Source organism: Leucopleurus acutus, assembly GCF_964270905.1.
Source record: "Leucopleurus acutus genome assembly, chromosome: 19".
Lineage (NCBI taxonomy): Eukaryota > Metazoa > Chordata > Mammalia > Artiodactyla > Delphinidae > Leucopleurus > Leucopleurus acutus.
Window position 1 is genome coordinate 49,960,442 of NC_139161.1, and position 16,875 is coordinate 49,977,316.

General features: G+C 41.5%; 1 protein-coding gene across 6 annotated transcripts in view; it reads left to right on the forward strand.

The window, feature by feature from the left end:
- KIAA0753 overlaps positions 1-16,875 on the forward strand; it is a 55,047-nt gene that overhangs the window by 19,727 nt on the left and 18,445 nt on the right. For 4 of the 6 annotated variants that reach the window (XM_082860185.1, XM_082860186.1, XM_082860187.1 and 1 more), the window contains exons 7-11: positions 4,778-5,013; positions 6,249-6,415; positions 8,488-8,607; positions 13,332-13,410; positions 14,464-14,547. In XM_082860185.1, the coding sequence (XP_082716311.1) occupies positions 4,778-5,013; positions 6,249-6,415; positions 8,488-8,607; positions 13,332-13,410; positions 14,464-14,547 (686 nt within the window). Of the gene's footprint in view, positions 1-4,777; positions 5,014-6,248; positions 6,416-8,487; positions 8,608-9,629; positions 9,762-10,006; positions 10,097-13,331; positions 13,411-14,463; positions 14,548-16,875 lie in introns of all 6 variants that reach the window. The other 2 variants (XM_082860189.1, XM_082860190.1) reach the window with 2 other exon arrangements.

The following is a 16,875-nucleotide window of genomic DNA, read 5'->3' on the forward strand; positions in this document are numbered from 1 at the left end:
AGTTTATTGTTGGTGTTTTTAACCCTGTTGTAGAGTTCTATATTTAACCTACTTACATTTACTGAGATTAATAGCACCTTTGAACTTCTTTCTACCTTATTTTTTGTTTTCCACTTGCCACTTTTATTTTCTTTGTTGTAATTTATTATGTTAATCAAGTTCTTGTTTCATTTTGTTTCCTCTAGTGATTTGAAAGTTATATATCAGTCTGGTTTTCATTTATTTCTCAATCTAAACTAATTCTGTGGAAATCTGTAGCTTAATGCACTGCCTCTATCATGACTGTAACAAAACCTAACTTACTCAGTTACTATTAGATATTTACTCACTGTAATGTGGTATTCTGTTCCTTCATTGGTAGACAGGTAGAACTAGTATAGCACCTTCTTTCTAACCAGAAGGCTGCCTTTGCCAGCCTTTCCCTCAGGACGGGTGTGATGTCTATTTGCCGCTGTATCCTCTGTGGTAGCCCCAAGGCCGACACATAGTTAGGCATTTAAATGAGTGACTGTGAAGAAGTGAAATAGAACAAGAAAAGGCCTCTGAGCTGCAAATCACAGTAACCTGAGATCTGGGTGCTCATTTATGATACTCTGGAGGGAATGTGGTGAACTTTCCAGGCCTGCACACAGAGATATGTTCCCTAAATGAGTTAAAAGATGAGAGGCGCCCATAACTGAGTTGTGAAAGATGAGGACCAGATTCAGAGAGAGAAGTTGGGAAACCTGCTAATATAAAACTCACTGTAGGCACCAATGTGGGAAAGCAGGAAGACAGACCACAGTGTGAAAAACGGGGACCAGAAAGACCTCACTCTAGTCCCAGCTCCGCCAGTTTGTGATCCTGGGTTGATGACTTAATCTCTCTGAACCTTCATTTTTTCATCTGTGAGTGGGGATAATACAGGCATACCTTATTTTTTTGTGCTTCACTTTATTGTGCTTCACAGATACTGTGATTTTACAAATTGAAGGTTTGTGGCAACCCTGCATTGTCAGGTGATGGTTAGCATTTTTTAGTGATACAGTATTTTTTAATTAAGGTGTATACATTTTTTAAAGACATAAGGCTATTGCACACTTAATCGACTACATACTACATAGTGTAAACATAACTTTTATATGCACTGGGAAACCAAAACATTTGTGTGGCTCGCTTTATTGTGATATTTGCTCTATTTTGGTGGTCTGGAACCGAACCTGCAAGATGTCTCAGGTACGCCTGTGGTCCTTATCCGATGTAACTGACTTAGTTGTTGTAAGTAGCAAATTAGGTAATTCATCAAGAATTAAGTGAGCTTCGGTTATCTGGAAAATGTGTTTATGTGGAACAGCTCCGTAGTTCCTGGCAGGGCAGAATGAATGGGCCTTGCCCTGGACTGAGAGAGTCCGAAGATGTGACTCTGCTGCTTGCTGACCTTGTGACCTTGAGTAAAGCACTTAACTGTTACTTCCTCATCTGAAACACCGTAGTAATCATTGCCCCACCTGCTCTGTGTGTCATGGTGAGCCTCAAATATGAATGCGAATTATGTTAGATACTGAAAATGTGTGCAGATGTCAGGGCAGATCATAAAATCACTGTCGTTATCATCATTAGAAATTGAGGTATTATGGTTAGCTGCTTTGCAAATTTAATACAGTTGCTCATGGGGAAGGATATGGTAGCCCTCTTATTTATTTTATTGGTATTTTTTTGGTCTTTATAATCTGGATTTCAGAAGGTTGCAGTTTCTGTTTCTGTTTTAGATCTCACTCTACCTAATACCTCCATTCTGAGTTCCTAAGGTCCCTTCTTCCCAACGCCCCCCCCCAAAAGTCATAGGGAGCCACTTGGGTGGAAAACCCCGTCTTTTCAGTTGGGATATATGTGTGAGCCTGACTTGATCTTGTGATTTATATAATTGTTGGCTGGCACGTTTCTTTAGCGGCTTCTGAAATGTTCTTGCAGTGGTTGATTGCATTAGTATAACTTGTCAGATGTAAGGATGCTGGTTCCCTCCCCATCACCAGCAATGTTCTCAAACTCAGCTGCCCCTGGAACTTGTACTACATTTGCAGTTGATTTATGCAAGTCAGAACTGAAAAGGCATCAGGACCTAGAGGTCAGAGTTGCCTTGCTATATGTAAACTTGGGGATTAATAAGTTTTAGACTGAGGATTTAGTCTAAGCATTCTTTCCTTCCAATTTATGTATCCTTGCAGCATAACTTCCATGACCTTGAAAAGTACCAGATTAAAAAAGTGGTGCGTGGAGAATCTGGCCTTTGGCCGGATTAAAGTAGTCTGAATGTAGTTTAGACTACTCTTAAAGTAGTTAAAGTAGTCTAAATGTGGTTTTCCTTTTATTATGAAATATTTAAAATATATAGAAAAAGAATGAAAATAATAAATACCTGTATATCTACTAGCCAGATTTAACAAATTGAACATTTTTGTTTTATTCGCTTCAGAATTTTTTTTGGAAATAAAATATGACAGCTACAGCTGAAGTGCCTTTTATATTTCTCTCCCCATTCTATACCCCTCCCTCCCTCCCTCACCAGAGGTTACTCTTGTTATAATATGGACCTGCCCTGTTTTTATACTTGTACTGCTTATGTCTCTATCCATAAACACTATAAAGTATTGTTTCATATGCTATGCGTTTCATGTCAGTGATATCTTACAAATGCAACATTTGCAGTTTGCTTTCCCCTCCACTTACGTTTGTAAGACTTGTTCATATTTATACATGAATCCTAATTTATTAATTCAACCACTGGATAGGTTTCCCTTGTATGAATATACCATAGTTTATTCTCAGTTCTTATTGATGGACATTTGGGTCGTTTCCACTTTTTTGCTGTTACAAACACTGATGAAGTGAATATCTGTGTTCATGTCTTCCTGTGTAAGCGTGAGGGTTCCTCTAGGCTGAGTCTGTGCCCAGGAGTGAAACTGCTGGGTGACAGTGTGGGTGAGGCTTCAAGTAGCTGTGCCAGTTTACTCCTGCACTAGTAGCTTGTGAGAGCACTTGTTTTTCTACATCCTTGTTTATACGTGGTATTGTCACACTAAAAATTCCCCCCTAATCCGATGGGTGTGAAATGGTACCTCATTGTCTTAATTTCAGTTTTTCTGATTAGTGATGATCATCTTTTCATGTTTTTATTGACGGTTCAGATTTTCTCTCTAAATTGCCGTTTTCTATCCTTTGCCTGTTTCTCTGTTGGATTGTTTGTTTTTCCTACAGATTCATAGGCGTTCTTTACATATTCTGTATATTAAGCTTATATTAGTTATATGCATTACAGAGATGTACTTCCAGACTCTGGCTTGTCTGTGACTTTATGGTGTCTTTTTGTCAAAAGGAAGTTGTAGTTTCATGTAATTAAGTTTAAAGATGTTAACATTATTTGACTTTAAGAAAGCCTTTTCTGCCCTGATGTCATAAGCATATTCTCCTATATTTTCTTCTAAAATCTTTAAAGTTTTCCTTTCACATTTAGGGCTTTGTTCCATTTATAATATAAGCGTTCAGTTTGAGGCAAGGATCCTCACGCTGAACAGTTAAACTTTTATTTTGTTACCTGTGGATACTAATAATTTCAGCACTATTTATTGAACAATCCAGTTCATATTCACTGATTTGTCATACTGCCTTGGTCATATCCATCCTGCTTCATTGGTTTCTGCCTCTTCCTGTATCACTCCCACACTGCCTTCATTATTACAGCTTTATCACGAACACTTGATCTCTGGGAAAATAAGACTCCCACCCCTGCCCTATTCCCCACTTTTTTGTTCTTCAGAATTATTTGGGCTATCTTGGGATTTACACTTCATAAGAATTTTAGCATTAACCTGTTTAGATCCCCAGAAAAATCTGTTGGGATTTTAATTGAACTTGCATTTGAAATTGTAGATCACTTTGAGGAGAATTGACAGCTTTACAGTATTTTTTCATTCATGAATACAGTTAATCCAAATTTTCTTTCATGTCCTTTAAAATACCTTTGAATATTTTCTGTAAAAGTCTTGTACACCTTTCATTAGATTTCTTCCTTCGTGCCTTACAGTTTAGTTGCTAATGTTAATGGCGTATTTTTTCTTTTATGTTTTCTCTAATTAGTTATTTTGATGTGTGGGAATGATATTGACTTTTGTATATTTTTCTTCTTTTATCCAGAAACCTTGCTGAACTCTGTTCTTAGTTGTAATTGCTTATCTGTAGATTCTCTTGGATTTTTTTTCTATGTAGGAAATATCTCATCTTCAAATAAAGACAGTTTTACTTTCTTTTCCACTGCAGGTTATATGTCATGTATGGAGTTCAGACTTTATTCTCTATCAACTTAGGAGCCATTGAAGGTTTTGAGAAGTGATATTTAAATATTTACATTGACAAAAATAATTATGGTAGCCAGGAGAAGGTGTGATTGAAGATAAAGAAGGGGTCAGTTAGAAGATGCTGTTGTTACAGCCACAGGATATTGCAAGCCTGACCTTGGGTAGTGGCACAAGGGAAGGAAGGACAAGACATATTTAAGAATTGGGATCTGAGGGACCGGGTGAATAAGTAAATGTGGGAGGTGAGATTCAGGGAGTCAGCCATGGCGCTTAGGTTTCTGCTTGTAGAACTGCAGTAGGAGTCATAGGATTAGGAGCAACTTGGACAGCAAAACACCTCAGTTTTTAACAGGGTATTATTGTGAGCTTATCTGTCTCTAGATAATCACTCTCACTTGATTTGAACAGCATTTCCCTCAATTTGTCCTTCTGAAATCTCCATGTAGATAAGTATCAACCTGATATAGAGCTTCCAGTGACCCAGAGGTTGGAAAACGAGCTTGATGTATTAGATGCGGATATCCTTCCGGAAGAAGCTCCATCTGTTGTAGACCAAAATGCGAACTTCAAAGAAGAGGCATTAGCCCTGGCAAAAACAAGAGCAGGGAGAAAGAAGCTTGTGACTGAGAATGTGCCACCCTTTAGGAAGAAAGACACTGTGGCACCGGCAAGACTCCAGCAAGTATGAGATCACTCCTTTCTTCTGGCCCATTTGTATTAATCTGACATTGTCCAAGGTCACACAGACTGGTAAGAGGTGGAGCTAGGATTTGAGTTCTCAAGGCTTTGAATGCCAGAGCCCTTGAGTCCAACTATCTAAACTAAGCTTAGCTCCAGGTCATTTTTATCTTTTAACAAAAAACAAGTTTTAATACTGTTACTAAGGGCAGGGCATTCTTTCTTGTCCTGGTTTAATTAGAGCCTAACTGTTTTGATACCAAGGTCTTCACTGGGTAGGCTATTTTAAAATTCAGGTTTTTTCTGCTTCTGATTTGGAAGTGTGAAATTTGAGGGGATTAAGATTTCCTGCTAAAGATAAATATCGATAAATATTTGATATTGAAAGACATCTTAGGGTGAGTACTTTCTAATATGGCTTTGGGAGCCAGCTGGCTTGAAAGTACATTATATTTTAAGCTTCTATCTAAAATTTAACTTAAGGCCCTACCAGTGGAGAACTGGCCACAAGACCACCTCCTAGTCTAAATACCCTTAATGTAGTTACTACCGTCTGATGGGTTGTCCAGAGGCTTATGTAGCAAACCTGCATATTGTCAGGTGACCCCAGAAAAAGGATATTGGCAATTATCACCTGTTACTGATAGGTCATGGATTAAGATCGTCTTTATTCCTTTTCAAACAAACCCTTAAGGGGGGTCATTGGGAAATCAGGATTCAGCCTGTGTAAATTCAGCCTGGTGCTCTCCTCCGAGGCAGCCTCCTCCTCTACAGTGTTTTACAGTAGCCATTCTGTTTAGATGGCGTGTGCCTTTCTGCCTTCACCGTTGTGCTCCTCCTCCGTTAGCCCTTTTAATCTTCTAGAAATTCGTGAACACATTAGCTCCCATTTTACAGATGGGAAGCCTAAGACTCAGAGATGCATTTTAACCAAGAATGTTTTACAATTTACCTCTTTTGTTTAGTTAGGAAAAATTATTTAAAAATCTATATATATATATATAAAGACGGCCAAGCCAGGGATTCCAGTTTTACGCCTCCACCCCTCTCCCCACAACCAAAGTTGTTACAGTGTAATTTGTACCCTCCCCAAATTTCTGCTACGGTGCTTTCCACTTAGGTTTTTGCTGAATGGGTGTATGAACATCATAGGGCCATTTGAAGCTTCAGTAAGCCAGAGGTTACAGCCAGTTTCTTTGATATCCGTTTGGCTTTATAATTCATAGTTATCTCTTGCAGGGACTCCACAAAGCTGAAAAAAGTAGACCACCCCAATCTTACAGCAAAAGCAGGTTGCAACGGACAACAGTCTCCTCCAGGTTAAAAATGAACCAGCAGCCTGTGAAGGACCATAAGGCTCCTTGGATACCTCCAAACCCCACATCCCCACTGGCATCTCCTAAATGGTATGTAAAAATTCACGGAACCGTTTGGGTATTTGACTTTATTTTCCTCCACAGATCAAAGGCGACCTACTCCTTAGAGCAAATAAAGCAGCATCCTTAGTTCCCATTAAGGAGAAAAGCTTATTTGGATGAGTAATATATACATGAGACATTTTTTGCTAGAAGCCTATTGGTTCCTCTTTCCTACCTGGCTATGGGTAGAGTAACTCCCACGGGTCACCCCAATACCCTGTGGACATGTTCACCGTATGGAGGATCATGGGCTGCCCTTCACTTGTCTCTTCACCCAGTGGATCCTAGTTACTTGAGGCCAGGAACTGTGCCTTCCTTATATCTGAATGTACAGTGCCTGATAGTAGACATCTAGTAAATCTTTGCTGAATGAATGAATATTTAAAAATAATTCCTATTCCAAGTCAAGACACTATGGATTATAAAACCGTACAAATCTCATAGGCACTGTCCTGACCGCAGGGGACAGTTAGGATAATGCTGACATTACTGCCTTGTCACCCTCACTCATAGCACATGGAGAATGAGGACCCGCCATTCCACGGAGCTGGGGAGAAGGCATTGTCCTTCAGGGGCTGCAGAGTCCAGTTAGGTGGAAGTAGTCTTTGGGGAATTGGTTAAAAGTGAAGGGGAGGACTTCCCTGGTGGTGCAGTGGTTAAGAATCCGCCTGCCAATGCAGGGGGCACGGGTTCGAGCCCTGGTCAGGGAAGATCCCACATGCCGCGGAACAACTAAGCCTATGCGCCACAACTACTGAAGCCTGTGCTCTAGAGCCCGCGAGCCACAACTACTGAGCCCATGTGCCACAACTACTGAAGCCCGCACGCCTAGAGCCCGTGCTCCGCAACAAGAGAAGCCACCTCAACAAGAAGCCTGCGCACTACAATGAAGAGTAGCCCCCACTTGCCACAACTAGAGCAAGCCCGTGCGTAGCAACGAAGACCCAATGCAGCCAAAAATAAATAAATAAATTTATAGAATATATATATAGGAAAAAAAAATTAAAAGTGAAGGGGAGCGTGTATACTGTGGGACAGTGGTTCTCAAAAGCACAATGGAAAGGGCCAGGAGGTAGGACAGTAAAAGGAAAGCAGCCAAAAGTAGTAATGGGGGGAGGAGAACAAGTGAGAAGATAGGTGACTTGAAGGGTTCAGCTTTTAAGAGGCGGGCAGGAGACACGGTGAGAAGCCTGGTGGGATGGAGTACCCGAAGACTCTGAATGACTGTGAACGGATGGTTTTGCTTATTCCTCGACTCTCACTTTAAAGCTGAAGAAACAGTGTCCAGCGAATCTAATGTCTTGCTTATATAGCAGAGCTGGGACTAAAATCAGGTCTTCTGATTTCACACTGTATGTGCTTTTTTGCTTTTATTTCTCTGCTCTAAATTCTTTGTTTTTGGGGAATTCCCTGGCAGTCCAGTGGTTAGGACTCCGTGCTTCCACTGCAGGGGGCATGGGTTCGATCCCTGGTTGGGGAACTAGGATCTCACATGCCACCCAACATGGCCAAAAAAAAAAAAAAAAATCTGTATTTTTATATACGTGTTAGTATAGAGATGTGAATTCAGTTGTAAGCTCATAAAAACAGCAGTTGGCTGGAGTTTATATTGCAAACCAAATATACAGTGGACTGTCTTCTAGAGTGTATGTGTGGTCAGTGGGGGAGGGGAGGGCATAAGGCTTACGGGCTCAAAGTGCTGTATTAGGTCTTATTAAAGGCACAAAGTTGCTATGTAACATGGAATGTAATCAGTGACCCAAATCTATATATTAAAACAGGGTTCTGTTGAGGTTCACCCATTATTCTGTAATGGACAGTTGTTTTTTCATTTACGATAGTGATTGCTTCTATGAAGCAAAGGAGGACTTCTCTCCTTTGACACTGAGCCTGAACCCTGGAGGATCTCACTCTGCTTTACATTCAGTTTCCAATTCAGAGCCCCATCCTGTAGATCACCATTAATTTAACGCTCTTGTCTTCTCTGAGCTGGCACCTTTTACGAGTCATTGGATGTGGAGTGAATGATTACAAAGGCATAGTTTTCCATTTTTTTGCAGTGCTGCCTGGCTAAAGGTGAAATCTAGCCCCAAAGATGCCGCAAAAGAACAGTCTCTCCAGAAAGAAGATACTCAAGAGGAAAGTCAGTTGAGAGGTGCTGTTGAGCACAAAGCAGTGAGGTTTGTCCTGGCGTTCGTCAAGTCTTTGAAAAGTAAAGGCCCCCTTTCACGAGGATTGTAAAGCGAACTCTTCTCTTTCCCATGTATAAAGTTGGCTATTTAAAATGGAAATCACTAAACTTTTCTGTCAAATTATGCAGCTCAGACAGTGAACCCCTTTTTTATTCCTTGTCTAATTCATTCAAAAATTATGTATGTGTCAGTTGTCTACCAATTGCTTGTTTTGTATATGGTACAGTTGTGAGCTCTCTGGAGACTTTTAAAAGGGGGCAAAAAGGACAGAATCCCAGCCGCTGCTTAGTAGAGAGGACATATCACTGACTATAATTTAAGATAGAACATCGTATGTCCCCTGAGAACTGAAGAGTTAAGAGCTGAGAGAGTTCAGAACGGGGACAGGACACCTCTGCAGAGATCTATGCTTTGTGGAGGGAGATGGAAAATCAATTAGGACTTAAAGAATAGGCTTTAAATAGGGGGTGATGAGGTGAGGCCATTCCATGACAAGAGAGCAGTGAAAACAGGTTGCTCTGCATTCATTTGGCTGGAATTGTTCTTGCAATTATAGGGAAGCCAAAGCGAAAGTGGACCGTTAGATAATTTGATACTATTCACGTACCCTAAACTGAAAGCATCAAGCCCCAACACATACAGTAAGGTTGTTCCGAGTCAGCTTTTCCTTTCTGTTTTTATTTGACTTTTCTCTGCCTTTAGGGCTCTCCTGGGAGCCCATTTCTTTGAGCTGGAAGATACAGGAACAGCTTTGTTTTACAGCTGAGCAAGAAGTCCTAACTGCAGCAATGGCTAGTTTTCTCGAGAATATTCGTGGGTATTTCTTTTTTGTGGCTCTGCACACTCACTAGGAGTGCTCTTGCGGGTGAATGTCTTTTTACATGAAACGTTACACGGAGAGCTTTACTGGCCCAGAGGCTGCGTTACCTCCTGAGTCTTTAATGGGGCCAGGATTGGTGCTCTGGGGGATCCTGACCTCTGGTCTCTTGACGTGGTAATGCTACCTGCAGGTCAAGGCAGAATTGGTCTGAGTCTTTTGTACTGTCTGCTAGACTCACTTGGCTTGATGCTGAAATTTCCAAAAGATTAAAGGAATTAGAAGAATTAAAAGCCGAAGAAATGGACAAAATGCAAAAACAGAGGTAACTGTATGTTTCTGAGGTAGAGAAAAACCACAGCAGCAGGGCTGTTCTACATCATCTAGTCATTTTCACAACTAGTTGACATTGTTGAGTGGTGTAGTCACACTTCTCATGTTTATTGACCATCTGCCTGCTTAAAGTACTTCGAAGTCACCTAAGAAGCCAACAGTGGAGCCCAGACTGGAGCCCCAGGGAGTCCTGGCTGGTTTGAGGAGAGTTAGGGTGACTCTGATACCATCCTCTAGGCTCAATTGGCTTGATGCTGAAACTTCCAGAAGAACAAAGGAATTGAATGAACTCAAAACTGAAGAAATGGATAGACTTCAAAAACTGAGGTATGGGACTTTCCTGGTGGCGCAGTGGTTAAGAATCCTCCTGCCAATGCAGGGGACACGGGTTCGAGCCCTGGTCCAGGAAGATCCCACATGCCGCAGAGCAACTAAGCCTGTGCGCCACAACTACTGAGCCTGTGCTCTAGAGCCTGCGAGCCACAACTACTGAAGCCTGCGCACCTAGAGCCCGTGCTCTGCAACAAGAGAAGCCACCACAATGAGAAGCCCATCCACCGCAATGAAGAGTAGCCCCTGCTCGCCGCAACTAGAGAAAGCCCACGCGCAGCAACAAAGACCCAACACAGCCATAAATAAATAAATAGATAGATTGATTACTTAATTAATAGGGGGAAAAAACTGAGGTATGTGTTTGCTTCTGAGGAAGGACAGTGAATGCTTGCCTATTCTAATTGGTCTAGATAGTTTCTAGATAGTTTCTAGATAGTTTAGACCATTTGGGCCTAAGCTCACTAAATGAATGAATGAATGAATATCTGCATGCCTACGTGTATTTTACACAGTATTTTTGCTAGGAATTATTTCTTTTGTGTGGAGTTTGAATGATATGGTATCTATAGTTTCGGAGGAGTTTAATCGGAAAGATCAGTATTGTATCTATTTGTTTGTACTGCACTCAGAGGTGCTTTTCTCCTGGCTTGGTAGGGTAGGAGGTTGACATGCAATCTGCTCTTGTGAGTGGCTGTGTGGATACTTTTGCTTCACATGTTAGCTTGAGTGCAGCCTAAGGTTTTTGAATTAGTTTGCTTTTCCCATTTGCCCCCAAGAGTGTTACCACCTAACTACGGGCACGAAGAAGTTCATGAGAAGGTTTAGTTGATACTACTGCGGTTGGCTCATTTTTCTAGCTCTGATAATGATTCACCCTGAAGTCACATGAACAGAATTCTCGTTGACACAGCTGTGCATGCTGTCACTGGTCATGATAGAACGTTCTTCACTCCCAGGCTGGAAGGGCTGTGGCTCTTGCTTTAGAGGGTGAGCACTGTGAACCACCACCCCAAACCAAGAGATAGGTCAGCACCCCTGCTCTCAAACTCCCTGTGAGTCCCTCTTCAGTTGCATCCCCTTCTTTCTCCCCAGAGTTCACCACTGTCCTGATTCCTGTGTTAATCTTTTCATTACCCTTATTCATAAATCTGTTATATAAGTGTGTATCGCTAGCCATATATTGTTCATCCTGACAGCTGAGAAGCAAGCCCAAACCTAGCTAAACAAGGAAAAGGCCATGCTGCTGGTAGTAGATGAAGATTCCCAGGGAAAGTAGGCTGCACAGAGTCCATCCTGCACTTCCCTAGGAGTTTTTAGGTGCCCATCCTGGGAAGTTAATGGGCAAGGTCATGAATGAGTCCTTGCAAATGTAGGGCTTACCCCATTTGGGGCATCTGGAAGTGAACCAAGTGCAGTGGACTTCTGGAAGAAGCCTGGTCAGGGGGACAGTGGGCTGCCTTGCATAGTTTTCTGTTTTATTGCCAAGAAGTATTCTATTGCATGACTGTCCCATAGTCTGTTTATCCATCCTCCTGTGAATTAACCTTTGGGGTATTTTCCATTTTTAGTTAGTATGGGAGTTACTTTCTAGTTTTTCCACATCCTAGCTGACATTTGGTAATGTCTGGGGTTTTTTGTTTTATTGTTTTTTAATTTTAGCCATTCTGGTGAGAGTGTGGTGGTCTCTTGTTGGGATTTTAATTTGTATTTTCTTGAAGTCTAATGATGATGAGCATCTGTTTTAGTGCTTATTGTCATGTGTCTATTCAAGTCTTTTTGCCCATTTTTTATCATTTTTTTAATTATTGATTTTTAAGAGTTTTAAAATGTATTTTCTGGATTTGAGGCCCTTTTCAGAATATGTGCAGCAGATATTTTCTCACAATACTGTGGCTTGCCTATATATTTTCTTAATGGGGTCTTTTGATGACTAGAAGTTTTAAATTTTGATTAAGATCAGCTTATCAGTTTTTTCATTTTACAGTCTCTTTTGTGAAACAAGTAATCATTGCCAATGCTGACATCTCAAAGATAGTCTGTGTTTTCTTCTAAATGCGTTATAGTTTTAGGTTTTATTTTTATGTCTGCAATCCATTTTTTATTAATTTCTGTGCATGAGATGAGATGCTGACGCAAGTTCATTGTTTTCCTTATGGATATCTGGCTATTCTAGCACCATCTGATGGAAGGATTATTGACCTTGAGCTTTACTCTAGGGTCATCTGGGTGGACTGTTGGCTAAGGACCCTCATGTGGGTCTTTAGGTCTTTCCTTTGGGGTAGGTCAAACTATCCAGAGATGAGTCTTTTGATCTTCTGCCTGGAGGGTGAGGACCTGATGCCAGAGTCCTAGGAGCTGAGCTGGGCAGGAGGGTGGTGAGTCTTACCACTTGGCATTCAGCTCACGTACATGAACCCCCTCTTTTCAGTAGGGCCCCTCCTGTCTCAATGTAATTGGCATCCCCTAGTCAAGAGGCCCCTCCAGAGAATGAGCAACCAGACTTCCCTCAGAGCTGGAGAGAGGCAGTGGTCCAGTTGTGCGAAGGAGGGAAAGGGACCTCGGGATCTAACTTCTCAAACATCATTTGACTCTTGTCTTTTATAGTTAAGCCACCTCCTCCCAGCTCACCCCCAGGCCTAGGCATACCTGGTGCTACCAGTCTTGGGCCTCTTTAAGTCAGCAGTACAAATTGTGTAAGTTCTCAGGTTTCCCCATTATGACCCTAGAATTCAGCTTTCTCAGGCCAGTAACTTACTTACCACTTTTGTCCTTCTGCTTCCAGCACCATTTTTCCCCCTTGTCTTTGTGAGTTTATGTCTAATTCTGTTATTGTCGGGCTTGGAAGGGAACAAAATTGGTTTCATTTGTTGAGTCTTCTGCCCTCTTTAGTTGTTTCAAGGCAGCCATTATTCTTTCAAAATGGATTCAGAGCCTAATATACTTCTTCAGATGTTATCTCAGCCCTTGTCCTCAAAGTTAGGTTCACGACCAGCATTATTGCATCACCTGAAAGCTTGTTGGAAATGCAGACTCTCAGGCCTCCCTCAGACCAAGTGAATCAGAATCTGCATTTAACAAGATCCCCAGGGATTTCATATGGCCATGAAAATTAGAGGCCCTACAGTTTTTATAATCATTTGGTTTCCCTTCGGCTGGGGTGGTAAATAAATATGCACAATAGGATATTTTCTTGCTTTTGATTTTAATTTTCAGTTTTATTTCTAAATAGTGTTTCTGCCACCCACTTAGCGGATAAGGTAGAGAAGGCAGTTCTGGAGCGTTTGAAGCCTCTCCTGGTCAAGGCCCAGGTAATCTAGTTCATCCCGTGTGCTTGCCTTTTGGAAGTTTCAAATAAAAAGAGTTGCTCCAGAGGTCACACTGAGCCTTTGCAGGGCTGAGTGTCTGGCAGCTGGAAGCTGCGGTGCTGCTCCGTGCTTCATAGCGTGCGTGCAGCGCTGCTGGGGCCCCTTTGGGGCACCCACATTGTTGATGTGTCTTCCATTGTGAGGAAGGGAACAAGATGGGGGAAGAGAAAGTACCACTTTTGAGAAAGGTGAGATTTTAGTTTGGGGAATGAGTTTCTATTGCAATTTACGTTCTTAATCAAATAGAGCTATTGGTGGTGTTAGTGTTCCGTTCACTGCTTCCACTCTAATCCCATCACTGCTCTTTCACCTCAGTGATTTGGAATGATTTGCTCTATTTTTCCCAAGGAGAGAGATGTTAGGACAGCTTTCTGTGCACAAACCGGTACTTTCTTCAAGATGAAATTGCATAGAGCCTCACCAGCAGGTTGTGCCATCCTCCTGTGAGCGGTGAGCTGAAGGCTACGGCCAGACCCTCTAGATCCACCCCGTAAATGGAAATAATCTTGTTTGTGTGAGTAGATGAGGCCACAGAAGAGCACTAGAATCTTAAATAGAATGAAGGACATTCTGGGACCCTGAACAGACCACTGAACTTCTGTATCTCTTGGTCTAAGAAATGTTAAATCATTTTTAGAGTCCATGGAAATCCCAGGACTATAGAACTGGGAGGGTTCTGAGTGGCCAAACCGTCCAACCTCCTTATGTTATCAGTGAGGAAACTGTGGAACAGAGAAGTTGAGTAATTGCACAAAAACACACAGCTACTCTGACAATGTTTACAAAGTTGAGGGAAGACAAGGGGCAGAAAGCCAAGATCAGCACATGGCATTTATTTTCATGAAGACAGAGTGCTTTGAATTCCCGCAAAAAGCCTGATTTAGCTAAAGCTGATGAACGGTTCCACACAGAAGTTATTCTGGGAGCAAAATCCATTTGTACTAATATGGGTTGTAAATGTTCATCATTCATGAGCATGCTTGTCTGTTTTAATAGAGAGTCAATTCTTCTGTGGAAGCAGATACTCGTTTGAAGGATCGACTGTCAGTGATCGCAGCAACAGCCCAGCCTGCGGAGAAGGTGTGTGTTGTGTGGGGCTGGCATTCTGGCCTGACACTGGTATTATTGCATGATAATGTCCTGGGTTGTAAGGAAAACTGATAGGCGGATTACCCTGCAAACACTAGACTATCCCGCTGCAGAGGGTGGAGGTTGTTTTTCATATTTGGCATATTCATTCTTACAGTGTATATTTAGCATTATGACTTAGATGAGCCTTGCAGACAGCTCACAGAAATCTCTGGAGCCACAGGTTTTTGTCAGCGGCTTTTTCCTTTCCTCCTGATGACAGAATGTGGGTAGACTGCGTGACCCTGAATGTCGATGGCCTGCGGCAGAAGAGTGGCTGCCCTCATTTCCTCTGATTCAGCCTACTTTTGCTCATTACTGGCCTAATTTCCTTTATACTGAGGGCCTAATACTTCTTGTTAGGCAAGCATGTTTTGAGTGCCTAATAATGACCAGTACCTGGCCTGGCAGAGAGAAGAGGTGGCTCAGGAGCAAATGATAACATTTGAGAAGAATGGAAACATATCTTGTGGTTGGCCACCCTCGTGCTCTTCCTCCGGAGGACTTGTGTTCAGCATCTGTGGGAATGTTCCCACCCTGCCTAGGCGTAGGGACGGGGAGGTGCAGGCTGCCTCTAGTGGGTCTTTGTGGAGGTTGGAAAGAAGTTACTGCTTTACATGCTCAAAGCAAGTAAAGGGCAGAGCAAGGGTGAAGGTCTCAGAGTTAGAAGGAAGTTGGAATGAAGTTCCACCAGCCCAACCTTAGGAACGGGAAGAAAGATTTTGAGAATGTATCCCTGTTCTAATTTATTAAGCAATAGTTTAGTTTTGGTGTATTTTCATAATTTCTGCAATTGTAATTTTATTGTACCAATATTTTGTGACAGAATCTCACGTGAGGTGAGGCTTCTGAGACCGGAAGCTGAAAGCCTGCCTCTGACTTGTACAGACTGGGCACGCTATGGCTGGATGCTTTGTGCATCAGAGCCACCAAATACCTTTTTCCCTAGCAAAAAATGAGACTAGCCGCTCATCTAGGGAGGCAGCTCCATAAGGCATATTAATATGACAGAAATATGAAGTGGCCATAAATGCTGTCAGTGAAGTAGACATGTTTGAATATTACTAGAAATGATCATTCTTATATATAAGAATCATTCTGGAGGCATTAAATGGGCTTTAATACAATTTCTTGAAATAGAAAAGTAACTCTATCCAGTATTCAGTGTTCTGGGCTGCTGTTACACAGCATCACTGCACAGAATTTCCCAGGCAGCACCGTCAACAGTCAGTTTTTATAAATAACTGAATAAAAACCAACTCATTGAAGTTGGCATGATGAAGTAAAAAGAGTTATTTTGCTGTGTTAACTTATAAAAGAGCTGTGGGACCTTGAACACATATTCCCAGAGTTCTCATCTCTCAAATGGAGAAGACGTTTGCTGCGCTTTGCAAGTAAACTGAAGCTCTCGGTAGTTTTCTTGCAGACAAGACGATCCCTGGTATCAGGAAAAAGGTTTTGGAAGGATGCCATCATAACGTGTTTGTCTCCTGCTGCTGCTGCCGCCACTAACTGAACTTGTGTGTGAAATGCACTTTTCCAAAGTGTGGTTTTTTAAATTAAAAGTTGTATATGCACGTGGCTAAAAATGCAAACGATTCAGAAAAAGTGTAATGTAAAAAGTAAAAGCCCCCCACAAACGGATACCATATGCTCTTCTGTATCCAGCTTCTTCCTTTATATTTTGGTGATCTTTCCATACCAGCATATTGGGACCTTATCTCTCATCTCGTAGTATTCTTGATATTCAATTCTTTAAATATTAAGAATGAAAATACAAATAAACACATCTTAACCAGACCTGTATTATTGGTTTAGTTGTCTCTGGATTTTTTTGTTAATTTTATTGTATTGGTTATTCAACTGATATTCATTTCTTTAACTTTGGTTAAGGTTGAGCATTTCTTTATATCTTGATTGGCCATTAATATATTTTCTTCTGTGAACCGTTGATTAAAAGGTTTTAAAAATTACTATGGCGGTAACTGTTCTTCGTGCCAACCACTATTGTAAGTGTTCCAATGTGAAAATGCTCATGTAATCCTTACAACTCTGAAATACAGGATTATTATTTCCATGTTACAGACCAGAAGGTTGAGGCCCAGAGAGGTTAAGTAAACTTGCCCACACTTGGAGGCATACCAGTAGGCAGAACCAAGATTTAGTCCCAGGAATGTCTCATTCCAGAGCCTGATATGATTATTCCCCCAGCAGACATTCTTTGTAAAAGCCTCTTTCAGAGCAGATTATAGACATATGTTAGAATCAAAAGAAATAACA